Below are 22347 nucleotides of genomic sequence, written 5' to 3'. Positions count from 1 at the left end.
CAAATTACGAACCTGCGTCTTCAGGGCTTGGATCTCTTCCTTGAATGAACTGGCATCAGCTTCCACCACTGTGACCCTGTGCTCCACCTCATCCGTCCTCTTCTCCAGGTCTCCCAGCTGCTGCTCATGCTTCTGCAGCATGAGAGAGACTGGAGCCAGCTTCTCTTCAATCTGTTTCCCCAACATCTCGCGAGATTTCGAGAGCTGGTTCACCAGGTCCTGGAGAGTAATTGGCTCCGAGGCTGCTGCAGGCTGAGCTGCAGACCTGGCCTCGGATGCTCGTCCTCCCTTTTTAGGCATTTCTGGACAGCTGAAAATACAGGTAAGTCAATTTTTAAATGTTTCTTGGGGCTCCACAATGTTTCCAACACCCCAAGGAATCCTGATGACCTTGGTTGGGCGGGTTAAACGACCATCTTGTTCCTGCTGCGATGCGAAGCTCTGCAGTGTGATCTTCTCAGATCGCTGCCATCTTGGATCCCCCGTGGACGCCTCTTAACAGTAGTATATTTAGATTTTGAGTATTGCTGAGCAAAGACCTATTTTGTTGAAGCTTTTCATCAGGACAATTAGCAAGAGAAAACAAAGTATCGACAAAGCAATCTTTTTATACTTGGTTAGCAAGTGGGATCTGATTGGTAGAGATATTGCCATAGAGAATGAAGTTAGACATTGACTGACAGTTAACTATCAAGCTTTGTTTAATTATTTTTTAAAAATAGTTCTGAAGCAGGGCCATTGGACCTGAGATGCTAACTCTGACTTCTCCCCACATATGGGGAAGGGCGGAGGTGAGATTTTCCAACACTTCCTGGTTTTGTTTGGTTAAATTTAAACTAGGCAGGTTGACTCTGATATTCGAGCTTTGTACTACCAAACAACTACATTTAGATCTGTGCAACTGCCTTATGAAGCAATGTGAACACAAGGTTAACCTTCAGAATAACAGCAGTCTGATTGCATATGGAATTTTCTTAGAGAATTTGGCAAAATGGGTTGCTACCCAAAGAGCTTATTTTATTTAGATGTTAATGGATGATTTTCATAAAATTGGCAAATATATAATGTTGTGATTTGCTTATGTGTGTTGAATGTTTGCAAGCTGGGGCTTTGCAGCAACATTTAAATATGTTTAGCTGTTGACCTTATTGATTTGTGAGATCAGGGTATTGGAGTAAAAGGAGAGCTGACCAGAGGATGGACCGTGAGCTGAAGTTCTATTAAACAAGCTTAGAAATAGGGAACAGACAATAGAAAGGTATATGTCAGAGTGTGGAAATCTGTTTGAAGGTTTGATTTTGTTTCCATCGAGTTTCCTAATATATTAATTCTGAAAAAGCAAAGACAGTTTACTCTTCATGTATGTTTTATTGAAATAAACTGGAATGCTCTAAGAAACAGTGCACTTTTATTAATAGAACGTCACCATGGGTGCTGGGTATATTGCTGAATAAGCCAGTAAATGGGTCCGGTGTTACTTCAGTTCAAGATAAAGACTGAACATCACTCATTGAAACTTGGGTATGTCCACGTGTGCTTTGGTCATGTCTATTGTGGGAAGAATCCTTTCACCAAATGGGCACAGGGAAATCTTGCCTCTCATAACAAAAGTTGTACCCGGGGGAGCGAATCTAGGGGAAGAGTTAGGAGTGTTATGTGGACACATTCCATAACGTTCTAGGTATCGTTCTCTGGGATTGCAAGACCAGTCACCATCCTAGCAGTGTTCTGATCTGGAATGGCTGAATACAACCAGTCTTCTGCGTATCAGGGCTTCTGTCTGGCCACTGCCCATGCAACAGTCAGATATGGAGGTGTGGAATTGTGGTGTCTGCATTGGTTATATTATACATGATCTGTAAGCTTAATTGAACATTTTTGCAGGTTTGTCCCTTCTGAAATTTTCCTCAGGATAAGTAAAAGTGATAACAGTAAAAGTGAAAGACAACAAGTCTTGTGGCTGAAACATTTCAGTCTGTTCTCAAATTTTAATTGCCTGTTTGTTACTGTCAGCGGTGCAAAGGATCTGTCTGCAGAATGCTTTGAACCAGTTTCTAAGAATTCCATCAAATGCTTTCTAGTTTTGTTGCAGATAAGGTTATATCCTTTCAGCAGCCAGTCTTTCCAGCATGAGTTTTGCCTTGTATTTCACAGGCGCCCACGTACTCCAAATGACCTATTGGCCCTATTTCGTTACCCACGTGACCCTTATACTGTGGAAGCAGCAAGAGCAGGTGAAATCTTTGAGAGAACACTACAACTGATTCAGGAGCATGTTCAGCAAGGCCTAACTGTGAACCTTAATAACACAAGTAAGTGATAATTGATTTCCTCTCAAACAACTTTATGATGTTATTTGTTTCTGTTTGTTAGTTCATTATTTGAATACAATTACATACCATGTGATAGTCAATATCCAAAAATGTTTTTGAAAATTTAACAAAACTAAGTTGCAAGAATGATAGTATGAAAACTGTTTCCAAGTGGCTTAGAAATCTTGCTGCAGGTAGGAGAAAGGAAAGTTTAAAATATAAATGTGATATGTTGAAAATGTGCAAGACAATCCTCAAAAAAGAGAGTTTGTTTTCACATATAGGCCATCAGTTATAACTTTAAACTAAGTCATTTCACTTTACTTAACTCCTTCAGCTAGTAACAAAACATTTAGCCAAGCCACAGTTCATTGATTCAATCCAGTGCTTTTATTTCCATTGTTATCAAGAAGAATGTTCTAAACATTAATCTTTTCTTGGATTTTTGTCCAGAATTACAGTTTTAGCATATGTTTTTGTGCTATCATAATCCACCTTGAAATAGTGAACTCCTGTAAACTAAATATTACCTTGTATGCATCCTTAAGGTCCCATTTTAGCTGTCTTCGTTCAAGATGAAAGAGGTCAGTTTCTCTATATAATCCTCTGATTCACAGATCCACCTCAGTTGTGTAAATTTTAAAGAATAATAGTCTCAAAATCAATTCTTCAGGAAACTCTAATTTCTTTCAACAACACATCTGCCTCCTGGGCCAGATTCCCATCCCCTTGACAACTTGCTTTGACAACTGTTCAAGTCGTTAAATTCCTCTTAATTATTTCTTGGGATCAAGAATTGTACTTAAATGAAAATTTACTGGTTATCTACTTATACCACTTCATGCTGCAAATTAAAAGAGGTTTGGGATGATAAATGATATAGGGCCTGTAGATGGTTTATGTTTTAGGTTCTGAATTAGTGTTTTTTTTTACTTTTCATAATCACATTTGCCCAGGATAATCAGATATTGACACTTAGGTTTAACTTTAATAGTAAAGAAATTCATGAGTATCCACAAATGCATAATGCATTACACTAAGTTTTTTTAACAATTGCTTACAGCATCAATTGTGATGTTTCATATACTCGATATATAATGGTGCAGAAAACTGATCCAGCAAAGAAAACAACATATTCTGACATTAGTATGCTGCTAATACCATCATCTAGCGTTCCGGGGGTGAATCTACTTCCTGCAGCACCTCAGCACATGTTTGTGTTCCAGGATATGTACCTCAAAATCAACTGAGCAGACAAACAAAAGAACAAGCAGTTTTCAACCACAACCTTTCAAAGTCCTGTTATGAATATCAAAACAGTGAGAGCATAAGCTGTGGAATAATGGAATTATTACATACTTGCAACTATATTGAGAGAATATTCCATATATCTAGAATCATTTCAAATAATGCCTGTGCTGAGTTATTGCAATTGGTTCTGATTTTGTTTTATTTCAAAATTTATTTTTAGGTTATCGTTATAATGATCTGGTTTCTCCACGGTACCTTAACATGATAGCGAATATCTCAGGCTGTACAACTCACAGACGTTCCCCTGACTGTGCAGACATTTGTTTTCATCAAAAGTATAGAACACATGATGGTACTTGTAATAACCTGCAGCATCCAATGTGGGGGGCATCACTGACTGCTTTTGAAAGACTTCTGAAACCTGTCTATGAAAATGGATTTAACCTTCCCAGGGGCTCCAGTCTGAACCCAGAGGACAGTAGGCGCCCTCTTCCGTTGCCTCGTCTAGTGTCCACAACAGTGGTTGGTACTGAAACTATCACTGCAGATGACCAGTATACTCACCTTTTAATGCAGTGGGGTCAGTTTCTAGACCATGACTTGGATTTAACAGTGGCTGCACTGAGTATGTCTCGGTTTTCTGATGGAGAGCCATGCAACAAGTTCTGCACCAACGATCCTCCATGTTTTCCAATTTTAATCCCAGATGATGATCCTCGTGTGAGGAATGGCCGATGTATGTTCTTTGTGCGATCCAGTCCAGTATGTGGCAGTGGAATGACCTCTTTATTGATGAATTCAGTTTATCCAAGAGAACAGATAAATCACTTGACATCCTACATTGATGCTTCTAATGTTTATGGGAGCACAGAGCACGAGTCACGGGAGTTAAGGGATCTAACTAATCAACGTGGTCTGTTAAAGGCCGGTCAGATTGTACCTAAATCTGGTAAACATTTGTTGCCTTTTGCAACAGGTCCACCAACAGAATGCATGAGGGATACAAATGAGAGCCCCATTCCATGCTTTCTTGCAGGCGATCATAGATCCAATGAGCATATTGCATTGACAGCAATACACACACTGTGGTTCCGCGAACACAATCGAATTGCAACAGAGCTACTGAAGCTCAACCCGCATTGGGATGGTGATACCATCTATCATGAAGCACGAAAAATTGTTGCCGCACAAATGCAGCATATCACATACACACACTGGTTGTCCAAAATCGTGGGAGATATTGGAATGAAAATACTTGGTGACTATAAGGGTTACAACCCAAATATCAATGCTGGTATTGTCAATGCTTTTGCCACAGCAGCTTTTCGCTTTGGCCACACTCTTGTTAACCCAATTCTGTATCGACTGAATGAATCCTTCCAGCCAATTCCTGAAGGCCATCTTCCATTACATAAAGCTTTCTTCTCACCATTTAGACTTATCCAGGAGGGTGGCATTGATCCACTTCTTCGTGGTCTTTTTGGTGTCCCTGGGAAAATGAGAGTTCCAACTGAACTTTTGAACTTGGAGCTCACAGAAAAGTTGTTCTCCATGGTGCATGCTGTTTCCCTCGATTTAGCAGCAATGAATATCCAACGTGGGCGTGATCATGGAATACCTCCATACAATGACTACAGGGTTTTCTGTAATCTCACATCTGCTTACAGTTTTGAAGATTTGAAAAATGAGATCAAGAACCCAGAAATTAGAGAAAAGCTAGAAAGGTAAACATATAATAAAATATAAGTGTACTTTTCTGCTGGAATTTGTGCTGCTGGTTTAAAATTCTGCAAATCTAAGCAAAACCAGTTAATATTTCTTTCCCTTTCAAGCATCTTGAACAATTCCAAAGTTGCATATGCCATTATACTATATGGGTCAGATATAGAGTACTTCATAGTTGATTAAATTATTTGACTTAATGGCTGCTTTGTAATGCAGAGTAATGCCATCAGCGCAAGTTCAATTCTCCGACCAGCTGAGGTTACCATGAAGGTATTTTCAATCTCCCTTCTCTCCTGATGCATACTGACCCTCTAGTTAAACTTACCACCAGTTATCTCTGAACAGCCCTATGTCCTTATGATATGTTGATACCTATGATCCTCTGGAACTATGGTGACTTTACCTTTATTGCTACCCAAACATAACACCATATCTTCCCATTTTCCATCTGGATTGTCAATATTGCACCCTGGGTGGAATGGTTCAAGTGGGGAAAATTGTTGGCAGTTTTTGCCTATTGATTGATGTTGACCACGAATTGGAGCTTCACTGTCCAAAGCTGTTTCACTTTGGAAAATGGATTCTTTCATCTCTCTGAATTCACAAACAAGTACAGCAGGGAACAAGTTATTGTCAGAGGATGCGGCATTCATCAAATCCTGTCAGTCAAAACACTCAAATCCAAAACCGCTCTGGTTGTTGAGTCCTACTGCTGGAAATATGAAACAAAAACAGAAATTGCAGGTTTGAGTCAAAACATCAACTGTTTTCCATGCAGATGCTGCCAGGCCTGCTAAGTTTCTCCAGCAATTTTTCTTTGTTTGGTTTCAGATTTCCAGCAACTGACATACCTTGTTTCACTTTAGTGGTTGGATTCTTCATCGTCAGATCTATGACAGATTGTACATTCACATTATGGGGTTGACTTTCATTTGATTTCGAGTGTTAATGGAGCAATTAAAGTCTCAAAAGGATAGTATTCTAACCTGATTATCCCTAGGTAACTCACTCAATAGGGCAACTAGGTCTAGTTGCCATCTTAGTTTAAAATAGTTTAGAAGTTTGCTGAAAAGAGGTGTATTGCTGAAGCTCATTTGAGCTTGATATTTTGCTGAAGTCATTGACCCGAACTGTTAACACTTTTTCTCTCCACAGATGCTCCTGAGTATTTCCAGCATTTTCAGTTTTCATTATTTTGGTTTTTGAATTTCATTGAAGTTTGGTATTAGCTGACCAATAATGGTACTGAACACATGGTAATACTAGCAGATTGCAACTACATTTTGTGGTGAAAGTGCTATTTCACAATAAAGTATGTGAACTTTGGATTCATAAAACTCGATAAATATAAAATTGAATCTTCAATCTAGAATAAACAACCAAACAATTCTTATTGATAAAGGTCTGCACTTTGTGTGAATATAGATACCACACAATCATCAAAAAACTTACAAGATGTGATTGGATGCATTAGTAAACAGATGGTTTGGGAAGATAGGTAGAGTGATGACATCATCAAAGTTCGAGAGAGCTTCCATGTGGTAGCTAAAATAGCTGAAGAGGTTGAACAGAGACGATTGGAGATGCCAACTTGAAGACATGGCGGTAAGACCTTGGTGGAAGATGTAATTAAAGCTAAGTCTTTTGAGTTTAGTTTAATATTTGGGGTTAGAGAAAATGAGTGTGATAAGGAGAACCTTGAAATGCATATAGTAGAATAATGGATAAATTGGAATATAATTGGGTAGGTCTTGGTTTGGTGACACAAAGAGCATTGGAAAAATTGATCAAGAAAGTGATGACATCTTCAGAAGTGGTGACTTGAGTTAAAGTCAGCTGTGAGCAACTTAACATTGGTGACGTTAAGCAGTTGTCTTGCTGGAAAGTTTGAAACACAATTCTTGGTGAAAAAGGTCAAAGGTAAGATATGCATTCACTGTCCTTCAATCAATAATAACAAAGTAAAGGTTTGCTATTGAATAAACATTATTTCTGATTGGTCATTTGTTCAGTTTTGTTAGTGAGTAACTTGCACCAACAGTATTTTAGAAGTCTTTAATTAGTTTACAGATAGCTAACTTTATTGCTGTTGTAGGTTATATGGTTCTCCACGGATTATAGACCTTTGGCCTGCCCTGATGGTAGAAGACTTGATACCTGGAACAAGAGTGGGACCAGTGTTATTATGCCTGCTTAGTACACAGTTCCGTAAACTAAGAGATGGAGACAGGTAAATGTACGCATTATATTGTCTAATCATTTGATTAAAGGATGCTATTTGGCATCCAAAAGTTGGTCTTAGTTGATTTTTTTTCTCATGCCTGTAATAATTGATGCTGAAAATGTGTTGCTGGAAAAGCGCAGCAGGTCAGGCAGCATCCAGGGAACAGGAGAATCGATGTTTCGGGCATAAGCCCTTCTTCAGGCTTATGCCCGAAACGTCGATTCTCCTGTTCCCTGGATGCTGCCTGACCTGCTGCGCTTTTCCAGCAACACATTTTCAGCTCTGATCTCCAGCATCTGCCGACCTCAGTTTCTCCTGTAATAATTGATGGTTGGATTATTATTCATCAGAGTTATTTGGAGGGTTCTGGACCATGAGAAAATCTTCACACATTTATTATGTTTGTTCATTGATTTCAGTTAGAGCTATTCTGCTTCTGTCTATCTGCCTGGTACATTTTATATTTTACATAATTTTGAAAGTTTGTTGAATCTATTGTGATGCTTGTGGAAGGATATTGAAGGGATCAAAAAAATGGCATGAAGTATTTTTTACTTGTAAACTCAAACCTTTGACAAGGTCCAACACAGGAGACTGATAAAGAACGTAAAAGCACATGGGATCAGAGTAAGTTGGCAAGTTGGATCCAAAATTGGCTTAGTGGTGATAGAAGGCTGTTTGTGAGACTGGGGGCTGGTGTCCAATGGCACATCATCTGGATCAGTGCTGGGTCCCTTTATTGTTCATGATATATATGAACGATATAGAAGAAATATGGGGGACCTAGTAAGTAAATTTATGACCTGATGATCAGTTGAATGGTAGACAGTGAGGAAGAAGGTCTTAGGTTATAGGAGGATATAAATGGATTGGTCAACTGGGCAGATCTGTGACAGATGGAATTTAACATTGTTAAGTGTGAGGTGAGGTACTTCAAAAGAAGTAACAAGACAAGGGAGTACTCGATGAATGGCAGGACACTAAGAAGTTCAAAGGAACACAGGGATCCTGGGGTGCTTGTCCACAGATCTCTGAAGATGGCAGGACAGGTTAATAGGGTAGTTAAGAAGGCAGGTGGGAATCTTGCCTTTATCAGTTGTTGCATAGATTATAGTAACAGGGAGTTTAGATTGGAGCATAGAGGGCTTTGGTAAGTCCACAGTTGAAGTGTTGTGTGCAGTTCTGGTCACTGCATTATAGAAAATGTGATTTATACTGGAGGGATTGCAGAGGAGATTCACCAGAAAGTTGTCTGGAGATGGAGCAAATCAGCATTAAAGAGAGGCTAGATAAATTTGGGTTATTTTCTTTGGAGCAGAGAAGGTTGACAGGGAACCTGATTAAAGTGACTAAGGGCCGTTGATTTGGCAGATGTTGAGTCCTTTGGGCTGTAGGCTGCCCAGGCGGAAGATGAGGTGTTGTTCTTCCAATTTGCAGTTTGGTTTGTTGTGGCAATGAAGGAAGCCAAGGATGGTCACGTCAGAAAGGGAGTGGGAAGGGGTATTAAAAGGGGCGGTGACTGCACCCAGGCTGAACTGGAGCAATTCATTGACTTTGTCCACAACTTACACCCTACCCTCAAATTCACTAGTCCAACTTGGACACCTCCCTCCCCTTTCTTGACCTCTCCATTTCCAACTCCAGTAACAGTCTCCAGACGGATTTTACTACACACACATAGCCTTCCATAACTACCTGGACTACACCTCCTCCCACCCAGTATTGTGCAGGAACTCCATCCTATTCTCCTAATTCCTCCACCTCTGCCGCATCTGCTCGGCCAAGGAGACCTTCCACTCCCAAGCTTCCCAGATACCCACCTATTTCGGACAACATGCTTTTCCTCCCTCTCTCATCTAGACAGCCCTCCACCGCACCACCTCCATTCCTCTTCCACTGCTCTAAACCCCTCCCCCCCAAACACAATAAAGACAGAGTCTCCCTTGTCCTCACCTACCACCCCACCAGTCTCCGCATCCAACTCATCATCCTTAAACACTTCAATCAACTCCAACTAGATCCCACCAAGAACATCTTCCCCTCCCCACCCTTCTCTGCCTTTCGCAAGGATGTTTCCTTCGACAGTCCTTTGTTTGCGCAACCCTCCTGAAACCCCAGGTACCTTCCCCCTGCATTCGGGAAAGATGCAAAACCTGCCAGTTCACCACCACTCCTCATCTCCATCCAGGGCTCCAAACAGTCCTTCCCGGTGAGACAGAGGTTCACCTGTCTCTCTTCCAACTTAGTTTACTGCATCAGGTGCACCCGATATTGTCTTCTCTCTGAGGCAACAGTTTGCCAAGCATCTCAAACGGGCCCACAGGGGCCACCCAGACCCCCCAAGTCACCACCCATTTTAATTCCCCGTCCCACTCCCTTTCCAACATGACCATCCTTGGCCTCCTCCATTGTCACAATGAACCAAACAGCAATTTGCAAGAACAACACCTCATCTTCTGCCTGGGAAGCCCAAAGCCAGGAGGATTCAACATTGAGTTCTCCAATTTCAAATAACCTCCCTTCCCATCCCCTGACTCCCTTCCCAGCCTTTCCCCCTCCCTTCGAATCCTCCCTGCCACCAACCAGATTCACTCCTCTCATTGACCAACCTGTCTTCACCTATCCCCACTTCACCACTCTCTCCCCGCCCACCCCCTTTATCTGCAGCTCTCCCCACACCCACCCCCAGTCCCGAAGAAGGGTTACACCTGACACATCGACTTCTCCACCTCGTTATGCTGCCTGGCTAGCTGTGTTCTTCCAGCCTCCTGCCTGTCTACTTTTTAGAAACTTATTCTGGGAGGTGGGTTACACTGGCGAGGCCAGCATTTAATGCCCAGAAGGCAGTTAAGAGTCAACCACATTGCTGTGTATTTGGAGTCACATTTAGGCCAGACCAGGTAAGAATGGTGGATTTCCTTCCCTGAAGGGCATTAGTGAACCAGATGGGTTTTTCCATCAATTAGCAATGTTTTTGTGGTCATCATTAGTCTCTTAATTCTAGACTTGTATTGAATTCAAATCCCATCAAATGCCTGGAATATTACACACTTTTCTGGATTACTAGTCCAGTGACAGTGGCACTTGGATATTGTTTGCAGCCATTCTTCCTACCAAAGTGCATGCCCTCACACTTTCCTACATTAAACACCATCTGCCAAGCTTTGCCATTTCATTCAGCCTATCAGTATCCACTTACAGACTCCTTATGTTCTCATCACAACATAATCCCTACAGTGTGGAAACAAGCGATAAGGCACAACACGTCTTCACCCATTCTCCAAAGAGCATCCCACCCAGGATTATCATTGAAAGTACCATTAGAGTGTTGTGAGGTGTAATAGATTTCCATGTTTGATGGAGTCCAAGCTAATAAACTAAATAATAATAAATAGTTGGGTACAGCCAACAAATTCTGAGTCTTGGCTGCACCAACACAACAGCTGAAAATGTTGAATCTGTAAAGTTTGTTTACTGTTATAGTAAAGAGGTTATAATCTTCTACCTGTGTAGTTATAAGCAAAAAATGTTCGTATTAAATATTACGATTTTAAATATTACAAAATTACCCATCATATCACTAGCACCATTCGATTATCAGTGAAGTGAATACTTATTTGCTATGGATCTTCCACTTGGAACAGAGACTTTTCAATCGAACAATGCTGGTGATATTTTTGTATTGCGTGAACTGTTGCGACAATTGGAAAATTGTTTGTATTTGCTCAGATTCTGGTATGAAAATCCAGGAGTGTTCACTCCAGCCCAGCTAACTCAGATAAAACAAGCCTCATTGGCACGAGTTATGTGTGACAATGGAGACAACATCCAGCAGGTTCAACCAGATGTCTTCAGAGTGGCCAATTATCCTCAGGGCTTTGTTAACTGCAAGGAAATTCCACAGATTGACCTCCGCATGTGGCAAGACTGCTGTGTAGGTAAGACTCGATAAAAGTGAACTCTCATTTCAATTATCGTCTCATTGTAAAGTTCACCTGCAGTTTGTCTTGTGTGTTTTTGATTTTATTTTATTAAAGTAAAGCGAACAGAGGCTGGATGTTTTATTGGTACCGCTGACACAGTACCATGAAGTGGCAGGATGTCAGCAAATAATGTATCAATATGTGGGGTTTTAGCAAGTCACTACAGGGAGGCCGAACTATCCCTGGCAGTGCTGGCATGCAGTGGGAAAGATATCTGTTTGACCATTCCCCTCTGGTCACCATGAGTACTCCAGTTGAAGATATGGGTAAAATTATTTGTAAATTAAAAAGAAAAATATTTTTAATTTAGAGGCAAGAACAGGCCAATTTTTAATGTCTGGGTTATTTGTTGATAGCCTGTTTATGGGAAAAAAGCCCTTTCTTTCTGCAGCCACTGTTGTTGGTTAATTTGAAGATGTTCATGTATGTAAGCAGAATGAAATCACCTGCAGTAGACAGCATGTTTGAGGGATATATGAGCAGGGGGAGGCCACTCAGCCACTTGGGCCTGCTCCCTCAATCAACTAGATATTGAAAGTGTTATCATCTCTCAGGGTCTGGCAGTGATATTAAAATAAGGAACAGGCGATGACCATATCTTAAGTGATAACTGGGTGAGCACTTGACTGGGAGTGGATATAGAGGAACAAGTAATCTGTCATTTGGAGTTTGTGAAGTGAGATTAGAAATAAAACTGATGAGAAAAGTATACGTCTGGACTCTCTGAACAGCGTTTAAGCTCTGGTGTTCAATAGTCTGATATATAGCTCAAAACCAATTGTCCATCTTTACAAATATAGGAACAGAAGTTAGCCATTCAGTCCCTCGAGCCTGCTCTGCTATTACATAAGATGGTGGCCGATCTGTGGCCTAACTCCATATGCCTGCCTTAGGCCCATATCCCTTGATACTCTTGCTTAGACAAGTATTTGTCTTTCTCAGATTTAAATTTAACCCTTGAATTATTAGTAATGACCACTATTTCAGGAAGGAATTTCCAAACCTCCACTACTCTGGGGCGGCACGGTGGCGCAGTGGTTAGCACTGCTGCCTCACAGCGCCAGAGACCCGGGTTCAATTCCCACCTTAGGTGACTCTCTGTGTGGAGTTTGTACATTCTCCCCGTGTCTGCGTGGGTTTGCTCCGGTTTCCTCCCACAATCCAAAAATGTGCAGGTTAGGTGAATTGGCCATGCTAACTTGCCTGTAGTGTTAGGTGAAGTGGTAAATGTGAGGGAATGGGTCTGGGTGGGTTACGCTTCGGCGGGTCGGTGTGGACTTGTTGGGCCGAAGGGCCTGTTTCCACACTGTAAGTAATCTAATCTAATCTAGTCTCTGAATGTACTTTCTAATATATCTCCTGAATGTCCTGGCCCTAAATCTTAGGCAATGCCCCCTGGTTCTAGAATCCTCAACCAGTGAAAATATTTTAGTTTTATTTTTGTCTTTCCTTGTTAATATCCTGAAGACCTCAATTAGGTCAGCCCTTAACCTTCCAAATATTTATCTACACAAAGATTTGTCAATCTGTTTTGAAAATTTAAATCTTTTCCATCTTACAACTCCTTAAGTGTTTGTTTATTAGTTTATTAAGAGGAGACCCAAATCATTAAGTGCATACATTAGAGTGAGTATCATGACATTGTTTTGGCAATTTAAGTTCTGTTTCTTGGGAAACAGGAACTGTGTCGCACCTCCCTGGTGTCCAATTACCTCAGACCATGGTCCAGTTGGAACTGTACCAAACGGAATGGGAGTGGATCTCAGTTAATGCATTCTAAAAATTTCATACTGAATTCCTATTTTGGAATAGAACACAACCACTGGCAGCATTGAGCTTCTGCAATTAGTTCAGCTTATTTAACCCTCCAAAATTTTTATATGTCTCTGTTTAGTGTGACGACAAAGGATGTATTGAGTTTTTAACGCAGAAAAAAATGCTCTTGGAGAGTATTGTGCATCTGAGTAAAAGAAAAAAGGACTCAGTTTTGCTGTTTTAGTCCAAAAGTACATAAGTCACAGTAACACTGAGAATTCTCACTGTAATAAATGACTAAGTACAAGCAATACACTTAATTAGCCAAAATATTATCATCATTTATAATGCTTGTAAGAAAGTTCATTTCATCCCTTGCAGAACTGTCAACTTCTGCCATCCATGAAGTTGTACCATACAGCAGCTCATGTATTCTTCGTGACTGTTCCTTCTCACATACAGCCCCAGTGCTGACAGTGTTACACTACCAAGAAACATTTATGACTTGAATAGAATAACTTGAAGGAATGTTGGAATAATACTTGATTATACTACAGAGTAAACATTGGCTTGACAAGGTTTAAATTAAAACATTGTGTAAAGCTACAATCCCCAGTTTCAAACATACACATGATGTTGGACAAAGTGTCAGCTATTTGCTAGCTTTGTGGATGAAAGCCAAGTGGAAGATGGAGCAGATCCAGCACAAGGACGTTTTTGTCTCCATCTAGTGGCAAGAGCAAAATAGACTTGCGCACAGACGAATTTGAAGGAACACTGCCTTGAACATGAAATATTTAGCTGACTGTTCTGCCAAACGACACATTGGCACAAATAGAGATGCAGATTGTTTTTCAGAGGTTCAAATGATTTGTCTGTAACTTGTGTTACTATTTTCCACTTTTCTCCCCTTCCTACAAAAACAATATGTCTCCTAAAACAAAGAGAAAAGCCAAAGTGAAGATAGGCCTCATAGACAATGAAGCTAGGGAGATAATACTGGATAATAAGGAAATGGCATCATCCTCACAGTGGAAGACACTAATAGTATTCAAAATTGTTAAATGGTCAAGGGCAAAGGGAGGTGAGGAAATAAATACAACTATCAGGAGAGAACAAACAGTAGGGAAACTAATGGGGCTAAAGTTCAGTATGCCCCTGGACATGATGGGCTGCATCCTAGGATATTAAAGGAAGTCGCTACAGGGATAATGGATCTGTTGTCAGTTATCTTCCAAGAATCCTTAGAGTCTGGGTCCCAGAAGATTGGAAAATGCCAATATAAAGTTTTTATTTAATAAGGGAATGAGAAATGGAACAGTTTCTATTAGACACTTAACACAGTCTGTTATTGGGAAGATGCAAGAGCAGAGCATTTAGAAATGCATGATATGATCTTGCATATTTCATGAAGGGAAACCCTTCCTGACCCAAATTTGCTAGAATTCTTTTAGAAGGAAACAAGTGGATAGATAAAGGAGAAGCAGTGGTTTTTCAATTTTCAGAGGGCAAGATTGATGAGGTACCACACATTAGACTAGTTAATAAGATAAGAGCCCTTGGTGTAGAGATGGTATATTAGCATGGAAAAAGGATTGGCTAACCAACAGAAGACAGAGCTGAGATTTTCAGGAATGGCAGCATGTAACTAATGAAGTGCCCCAGGGATCGGAGCTGAGACCATAATTATTTGCAATAAATATTAATGTCTTGAATGAGCAAAGTGCATGAGGAATAGCCAAGTTTGTAGATGACACAAAATAAATCAGAAGGCAAGTGGTGAGGATGACAGAGTCTGCAGAGAGATGGAGATAAATTAAGCAAGTGGGCAAAGACTTGGCAGATGGAATAAAACACAGGAAAGGTTAGTGAATCTGTGGGATTCTTTACTGCAGAGGGCTGTTGAGGCTGAGTCATTAAGTATATTCAATGCTGAGGTAGACAGATTTTTAATCAATAAGGTAATTAAGTCAAATACTCTCTAAAGTAAATGCACAGATTGGAAATATTAGATTTTTGCCAATTATGAAGAAATTCTTGAAGATATTTCCATCTGAGAACTGGAACTGTTCAATACTTATAATATTGCAATATCTTTATTTGTGAAGACTGTACAACTCGGGGACAATTCAATACTCTGTCACAAAACTTCCGCAACAAGCGTTCAGAAGAGTTCAGCTTCCCAGAGTCCAACTCTGCAAATCACATTCGGACAACCACGCAAAGTGAGAGGTAACCGAAATGGCAGCCTTCGGTTGTGCTTCATTTTAAATTAATCTTAGTTTAAGCAAATTCTGGAAGAGAATTTAGTTCCGTGTTCTGCTATGTCTAATGCCAATGCTATATGAGTAATCAAGTTAACTTCTGTACCAGCCATGACTAATGATTCAATTGATGTTAAGTATTTACAACTTGCTGTTGTCTTGTAGCACAGTTGTTGTATGTTGTCTTGTTTACCTTTAGTTCTATTTAATTTCTTCTTTTCCCTCAATTGGTCATCATCTGTTTCAATTTTCATCCCATTTATCCTGATATTTTGAAATAGTATACAAACACCCATGACACGATAGCACACATTCATCAATCACGCACATCTAATTGGAACACAAAAGAACTGTGTTATGGAAAGTTGGCATTGCAGCATTTCTTACCTCTAATGCATGTTTCTTGAATGAAGATTCCCATTGAGTGCATGGAAGTTGTGATTCACAATGTGGTTTAAAACTTCATGGAAGTTGTCATTTTGTACATTGCATAATAAAGTTGTTGAATTGTTAGGTCACAAAAATTAGCACAAACTAATTGAAGCTAATTTGGTGACATCATTTTATTGGTTCACTGAATTGAAGATAAATTATTTTTCTTAGAAAGGATAATCTAATATAGAAACAAGCCATTCTGCCCAACCAGTCGGTGTTGGCATTTATACTCGACTCGCGCTGTATGTCATCCTCCCTTTTCCAAAGCTATTAGCACAATCCTTTCTTCCCTCCTCCCAGATATACGTACCTAACCTCCCTTTCATTCAACCATTTCCTGTGAAAATGAGTTGCTTATTCTCGCCACTTCGGAATGCTCTTAAATTTCTTGGTCACTATTTTATATTAATGACCGCTAATTTTGCAATTAGAAATACTCTACATCAAAATATTCCATGAAATCTTAAAAACCTCTGAGGTCACCCCTCAGCTTTTTCTCTCATAGGTTAAAGAGGTCCAGCCTATTTAACCAGTCCTGATGTGTATAACCTTGCTTTTCTGCTGCCATCCTTGTATTTGTTTCTGTATCTTGTCCTCTGACCGATATCCCTTTACTTTAACAATGTAGAAACCAGAATTGTACATAAGTTCCATGAGTGGTCAAACTAATGTTTGACACAGTCTCAGCACAACTTCCCTACTTCTCAATTCTAGCCCCTGAAAATGAATATTTTTGGTTTGCTCTCAAATGGTCTTATTAACGTAAGTCACTTTTCTAAATGAATTGTATGTTAGTACTCCAAGATCCTTTTATCTTCTACCTCATTTAGATTGTTACTCTACAAGCAGTATGTAAGTTATTACTCTTAATAAAATGTAATATATCTCTTATTTCTGATCTGGAGTCAAATCAGACTTGAAAGATTTCTTTCTTTCTCCACATATGCTGCCAGTTTTTCCAGCACATTGATTTTAGTTTAGATTTTGCTTTGAGACCTTGTGCTTAACTGTGTTGGATTCTTTGGCCAATTAAAGCCACTCTGCAAGTTTGTTAATGTCCTGTAACTTGTCCCACTCTTGCTCTGTAGTGAGTATTCTACCACAGCAAAATCTGGGCCTGGACTTTTACTTTTTTGAACCTTCCCTGGCCCTGCAAACCTGACCAGGAGAAAATGCCATGGAAACAGATTTTTGTTCCAAGGACTGGATGGTAGGGTTTCTGAGTCATGGCTGGCAACCCTTAAATAGTGTGGAAGCAACTGATTGCAGAGGGAATCTGAACAAAGGCCTTCCTCAGTGCACTGGCACTTTGTCCAAGACTGACTAAAAAAAACAACAAAAAACATTCCTTTCATCTTCATTCAACAACACCCTATCAATACCAACTTTGCGTTGCCTCTACCCAGCTTGCGTAGTCTATTACCAACCCATGCACCTCCAATATGTCCCCTCTTCCTCTCTTTTCTCAGCTGGTGGGAGTATTCGCTGATATCTTTAACCTCTCCTTAGTTTGACCTGAAGTGCCCACCTGCCTCAAGAACACTACCGTCATCCTGGTGCCAAAGAAAAATAATGCAGTGTGCCTCAGTGACTACTGCCCAGTGGCTCTGATCTCCACAATTATGAAGTGCTTCAAGAGGTTAGTCATGGCTCACATCATCCACCGCCCACCAGGTTGCCTTGATCCTTTGCAGTTCACCTGCTGGCATGACAAATCCACAGTAGACACCATCTCCCTGGCCCTACATTTATCCCTGGAACATCTGTATAACAAGGATACTTTGTCAGGCTCCTACTTGTTGTCTACAGCTTTGTCTTCAACACCATAGTTCCAAACAAACTCCTCTCCATACTCCTAGACCTAGGTCCCAGGTCCCCTCTCTGTAACTGGATCCTTGACCAGTAGACTGCAGTCAGTAAGAATAGGTGACAACAGTACCTCCTTGACGATCCTTAACACTGGTGCCCTGCAAGGATGCACACTCAGCCTTTTAATGTACTCCTTAGATACTCATGACTGTGACCAAATTCTGTTCTAACTCCACTAACACATTTGCTGACAATGCCACCAATGTAGGTCAGATCTCAAACAGTGACGAGATAGAGACTGAGTGCTTAGTGGCATAGTGTAAAGACAGCAATTTCTCCATCAATATTAGCAAATGAAAGACCTGGTCATTGACTTCAGGAAGCAAAGTGGAGGGCACGCCCCTGTCTGCATCAATGATGCTGAGGTGGAGATGGTCAAGAGTGTCAAGGGAGTGATGATCACCAACAATCTGTCGTGGTCTACCCAAGTTGATGCGACAGTCAAGAAACCACAACAACACCTCCACTTCCTCAGGAGGTTAAGGAAATTTGGCATGTCCACAAAGACTCCTAGCAATTATTTATAAATGCACCAGAGAAAGCATCCGATCTGAATGCATCAAACTGTGGCGTGGCGTGGCAACGCTCTTCCCAAGACTGAAAAAACTACAGAGTCGTGAACACATCCCAGTCTATCTCACAAACCAGCCTTCCATCCATTGACTCCACCTATACTTCCTACTGCCTCAGGAAATCAACTGACATAATCAAAGACCCCTGCCACTCCAGTTATACTCTCTTCCACACTTTTCCACCGGACTGAAGATATAAAAGTTTGAATACACAGAATGATTAGATTCAAAAACAGCTTCTTCCCTGCTGTTATCCAACTTTTGAACAGACCTCTCAAATGTAAATTCTGATCTCTCTCCTCTGTGGCTGTACCACCCTACCCTGCACTCTGTATGGCTACCTAATGCACTTGGTATCATATGGTACGATCTGCCTACAGAGGATGCAAACAACGCTATTTACTGTATCTCAGTATATGAGACAACAATAAATCAAATCAAATTTGACATACATCTTATTCCCATCCCCCTCCACCCGCCTCACCCCAGCACATATGGCAGGTGCAATTTTTGGTGGCAGGCCTTCAGAGCCAGTTCCACAATGACCGTGTCTCTCCATCATTGGGAGAACTAAAGCTTTTGTGTCCTCTGCAAATTTAACAGTTAGGCTTTTAATTTCCAGTCTAAACCATTGGTTTAAGTTCAAAGACAGTGGCCACAACACTGATCCGTCTAGGACCCCTACTTCCTATTTTCTGCCATACTAAATAATGACCTTTACATCCTTTCCTTTCTGCCTTGAAGTCATTTAGCTATCAGTTCTTCTACCTGTCCCCTGACTCCACGTGTTCTAAGTACATTCATTGATTTGTTATGTGGCACCTTATTGAAGAGCTTTTGGGAATCTAGATAAATTGCATCTACTGAATTATATTTGCCTTTGTTACTGCTTCAACATTATATTTTTGGTCCCTAGATGTCTTCCCATTTTCTCTTTCAGTAAAGGATTCAGTTATATTTTCCTACCATCAATGCTAAGGCTGTTCCCTGCTCTGTCTCGCTTCTTAAATATCAATACTACATCAGATACCAAGAGAAAGGGTTAAATTTAGATTTGCAGCATTTTTTTTCTTTATACTCGCAGTTTTTTTTTACAGATTCAGTGTCACAAAGAAAGCTGAACTTCTTACCACTTTGTCCCTTATTTGTTTATACATTTTATGTCTGGTACATTACGCAAACCAGTAATTGTTTGATAGTATTCTTGTCTCTGAAATATACAGCATCCAATGATCTAGAGTCTCATAAATCTACCACACTCAATTTCTGTCCTGACCTTGCCAAAGAATGGTGACACATTGAAGCAAGCATTATAATTTACATCTAAAATGAAAATGAGAACTATACTCCTTAGACAGGATCGGTCAGCTGGACAACTTCTGATACCTGAATCTTGAAATGCATTTTGTTTAAAATTTTCTTGAAATAAAGAAGGATCCTTTACGTCATCAAGAAAGGGAGGTCCATCTTGGTGTCTCTGCCTCCAAAGCCCATGCTTGATACACACTTAATAACATTCTACCTCTCTCTCAAATCTCTCCACCATTTCTCCAACAAGTGATCTGCTATCAAATCTGAGAAAAATTTGATCCACAATAGATTTTGAGCAAGTGAAAGGGGCCTGGGGTTGCAGGGAAGATCTGTAATAGGGAGGAAAGGAGAGAGTAAATAATGAAAAGGATCATGGTACAAAACCGAATGGAATGGCAATGGAATAAGTAAACCAACTACACCTTATGGCATTTTCTGTTTTTACTATTTTTTCCAACCAAAATGTACCACCACACACTTAGCCATATTGAAATTAATTTCAACTTTTTATGCAAAATGTGCATGCTTCTTTATTTTTAAACTAATAAATTACGATAACTATATTCTAAAATGAAGTTATTTGATGAATGAATTCTGAACATCATCTTGCAATCACTGTTCCAAATTTAATCCAGTTCCTGAAGGATGAAACTGATTTTGAGATGGCAGTGGGAATGCTCATAACAAAAGCAGAAGAGACGAGACACTTCATCTGAAGAAAGATCACAAATTAGTTTTGTTTAAATACGGAGACCTAAGGCGAGATACTAACAATGGCTATGTTTATATTCATGTGTGATTTAATTCAAAAACTGATCATATTACAAGTCAGTTAATGCCTGTACTAAAATAATTAATGGAGAAATGCTGTAAGAATATGTTAATTTTTTTTGTCTAACATTGTCAATGGTAAATTCTGGGCTGCAGCGACCCAGAAATATAAATATGTAATTTACAAATTAGAACAAAAATTACCCAAAGTGCCTCTCTTCCTATTCCATATAATACAAAAGTAAGATACATAAATAATATAGCCTGATAGGCAGAGGCATTGAATCCAGTTCTTCTAATTTATATCATCTTTCTGACGTATTCTCAGTTTTTTCAGAGATGGGAAATTACAGGAAAAAGTTTCCAACTCCTCTTCTGTACAACTTGACAACTGTGGAGCTGAACTAGAAAATCTAAGGAAAAAGGTAGGATTGTATCAGACTCCCAGAATATAAAATATATTCCTGTTTAAATTTCACATGCAGGATCTAAAATAATTAGCACAATAGGTGTCACTTCTTATTTACACTCTAAGCCGACCAATTTTCCTGTAAATTATTTTTGTTGCTTCTCAAAGTGGGGTGTTTTGTGACATGCAAATCAGCATCAAGCATGACCAAGTAAAACATAATCTTATTCTCAGTGAAGCTCCCCCCTGCTTTGCCTCCTGTTACAAGCTGCTTGGAGACTGATAAATCTTCAGATATTTAAATTTACAGGGACCAATTTAAAGGAGCAAGATTTAAAGTTTTAATACTTTTACTGGAAAAAACAAGTGAAAAGCAATATCAATTAAACATTCCCTAGTTGGCAACTAATACTTTACAGAAAAGATAACCATTATTAATGTTTTAAATGATTCCACACCACATACATGTATACAGAGGAACATTGATTATTCTGTATTTGATTATCTAAACAAGATCACAAAGTCCCGATGCTTGGCTGAACTGTTTTCTGGCATTTAATTATCCCAACTCCCTGCCTATGTTGCTCAGATAATCGAGTTTCTTCTATATTTTCTCACCACAGAATTAGTCACTATAGAAAAATAGGCCACAAATCAGTGGGATCATAAATCCTCATTGCTTCAAGTTGTAACATCAAATGACAATTAAAAGGTGTTTCCCTCATTTTCAGGAGAATTCTCACATTGACTGTCAATAGCTAGGTCCATGTGATGATTTATCCTGGTGTCTCCTGGGTAAATTTTTCAGTGTCTTCAGGGTGCGTGAGATGCAACTCTTCATTCAGACACTGTCCTCCTTCCCACATTCTAGTGGAAACTGGCAAAGCATTTCTCCACTCTATTGATCACACCACCAACAGCAGCATTGTGAGACCATCCCTGCTCTCTCTCTCTCTCTCTCTTACTATCCAAACACTTGGAGGCCAAAGGTCTGTCTCCATTTAGCCCAGCTGCTCTTGCTTCTGTTTTAAGGAGTGAATATGTTGCACTTTTGTGCTCAGTCAGTTTAAACCTGGGTCCCTATTTCTCCATTTTTGTTGAATTAAAGAGACAGTCTAAAACACTAATTTATCTTATAAAACCTTGCATTCACAACACTGGCAGAATGTTCTTTACAGAACCAGCTATATTTTCCCATTTCCAATAGCATGTTTTTCATGCAGACACATTGAAATGTGATTGTTGGTTTGTCCTAAATGTGACTAATTTTTTTATTTACATTTGCCAATAAAAATTTGACATTGTCACATTTAATTTAGGTACTTAAATTCTAAAGGGAAAATGCTACCTGCCTGCCAACAGTCTGCACTGGAATGCTTCTAAGCTAAATAAACCATTGGAGGTTTCATAAGGTTCTAGTTGTTTATTTTCACTATATTTCACCAAAAATCAGCCGTCCAGCACAA

The 22347-nt window shown here is 39.8% G+C and overlaps 1 protein-coding gene and 1 long non-coding RNA gene across 4 annotated transcripts in view; one reads left to right on the top strand and one right to left on the bottom strand.

Annotated features, from left to right (window-relative positions):
• LOC122560149 overlaps positions 1 to 22347 on the bottom strand; it is a 199581-nt gene that overhangs the window by 112283 nt on the left and 64951 nt on the right. The gene's annotated exons all lie outside the window — the stretch shown is intronic.
• The window catches only part of LOC122560145 (peroxidasin-like), a 188939-nt gene that overhangs the window by 159188 nt on the left and 7404 nt on the right, over positions 1 to 22347 (top strand). For both annotated transcript variants that reach the window (XM_043710451.1, XM_043710452.1), the window contains 6 exons: positions 2155 to 2312; positions 3784 to 5287; positions 7384 to 7518; positions 11242 to 11450; positions 15359 to 15482; positions 20801 to 20897. In XM_043710451.1, coding sequence (XP_043566386.1) covers positions 2155 to 2312; positions 3784 to 5287; positions 7384 to 7518; positions 11242 to 11450; positions 15359 to 15482; positions 20801 to 20897 — 2227 coding nt within the window. The remainder of the gene's footprint in view (positions 1 to 2154; positions 2313 to 3783; positions 5288 to 7383; positions 7519 to 11241; positions 11451 to 15358; positions 15483 to 20800; positions 20898 to 22347) is intronic.

This window comes from Chiloscyllium plagiosum, chromosome 20 (assembly GCF_004010195.1).
Source record: "Chiloscyllium plagiosum isolate BGI_BamShark_2017 chromosome 20, ASM401019v2, whole genome shotgun sequence".
Classification (NCBI taxonomy): domain Eukaryota; kingdom Metazoa; phylum Chordata; class Chondrichthyes; order Orectolobiformes; family Hemiscylliidae; genus Chiloscyllium; species Chiloscyllium plagiosum.
This window is presented reverse-complemented; position numbering and strand designations above follow the sequence as displayed.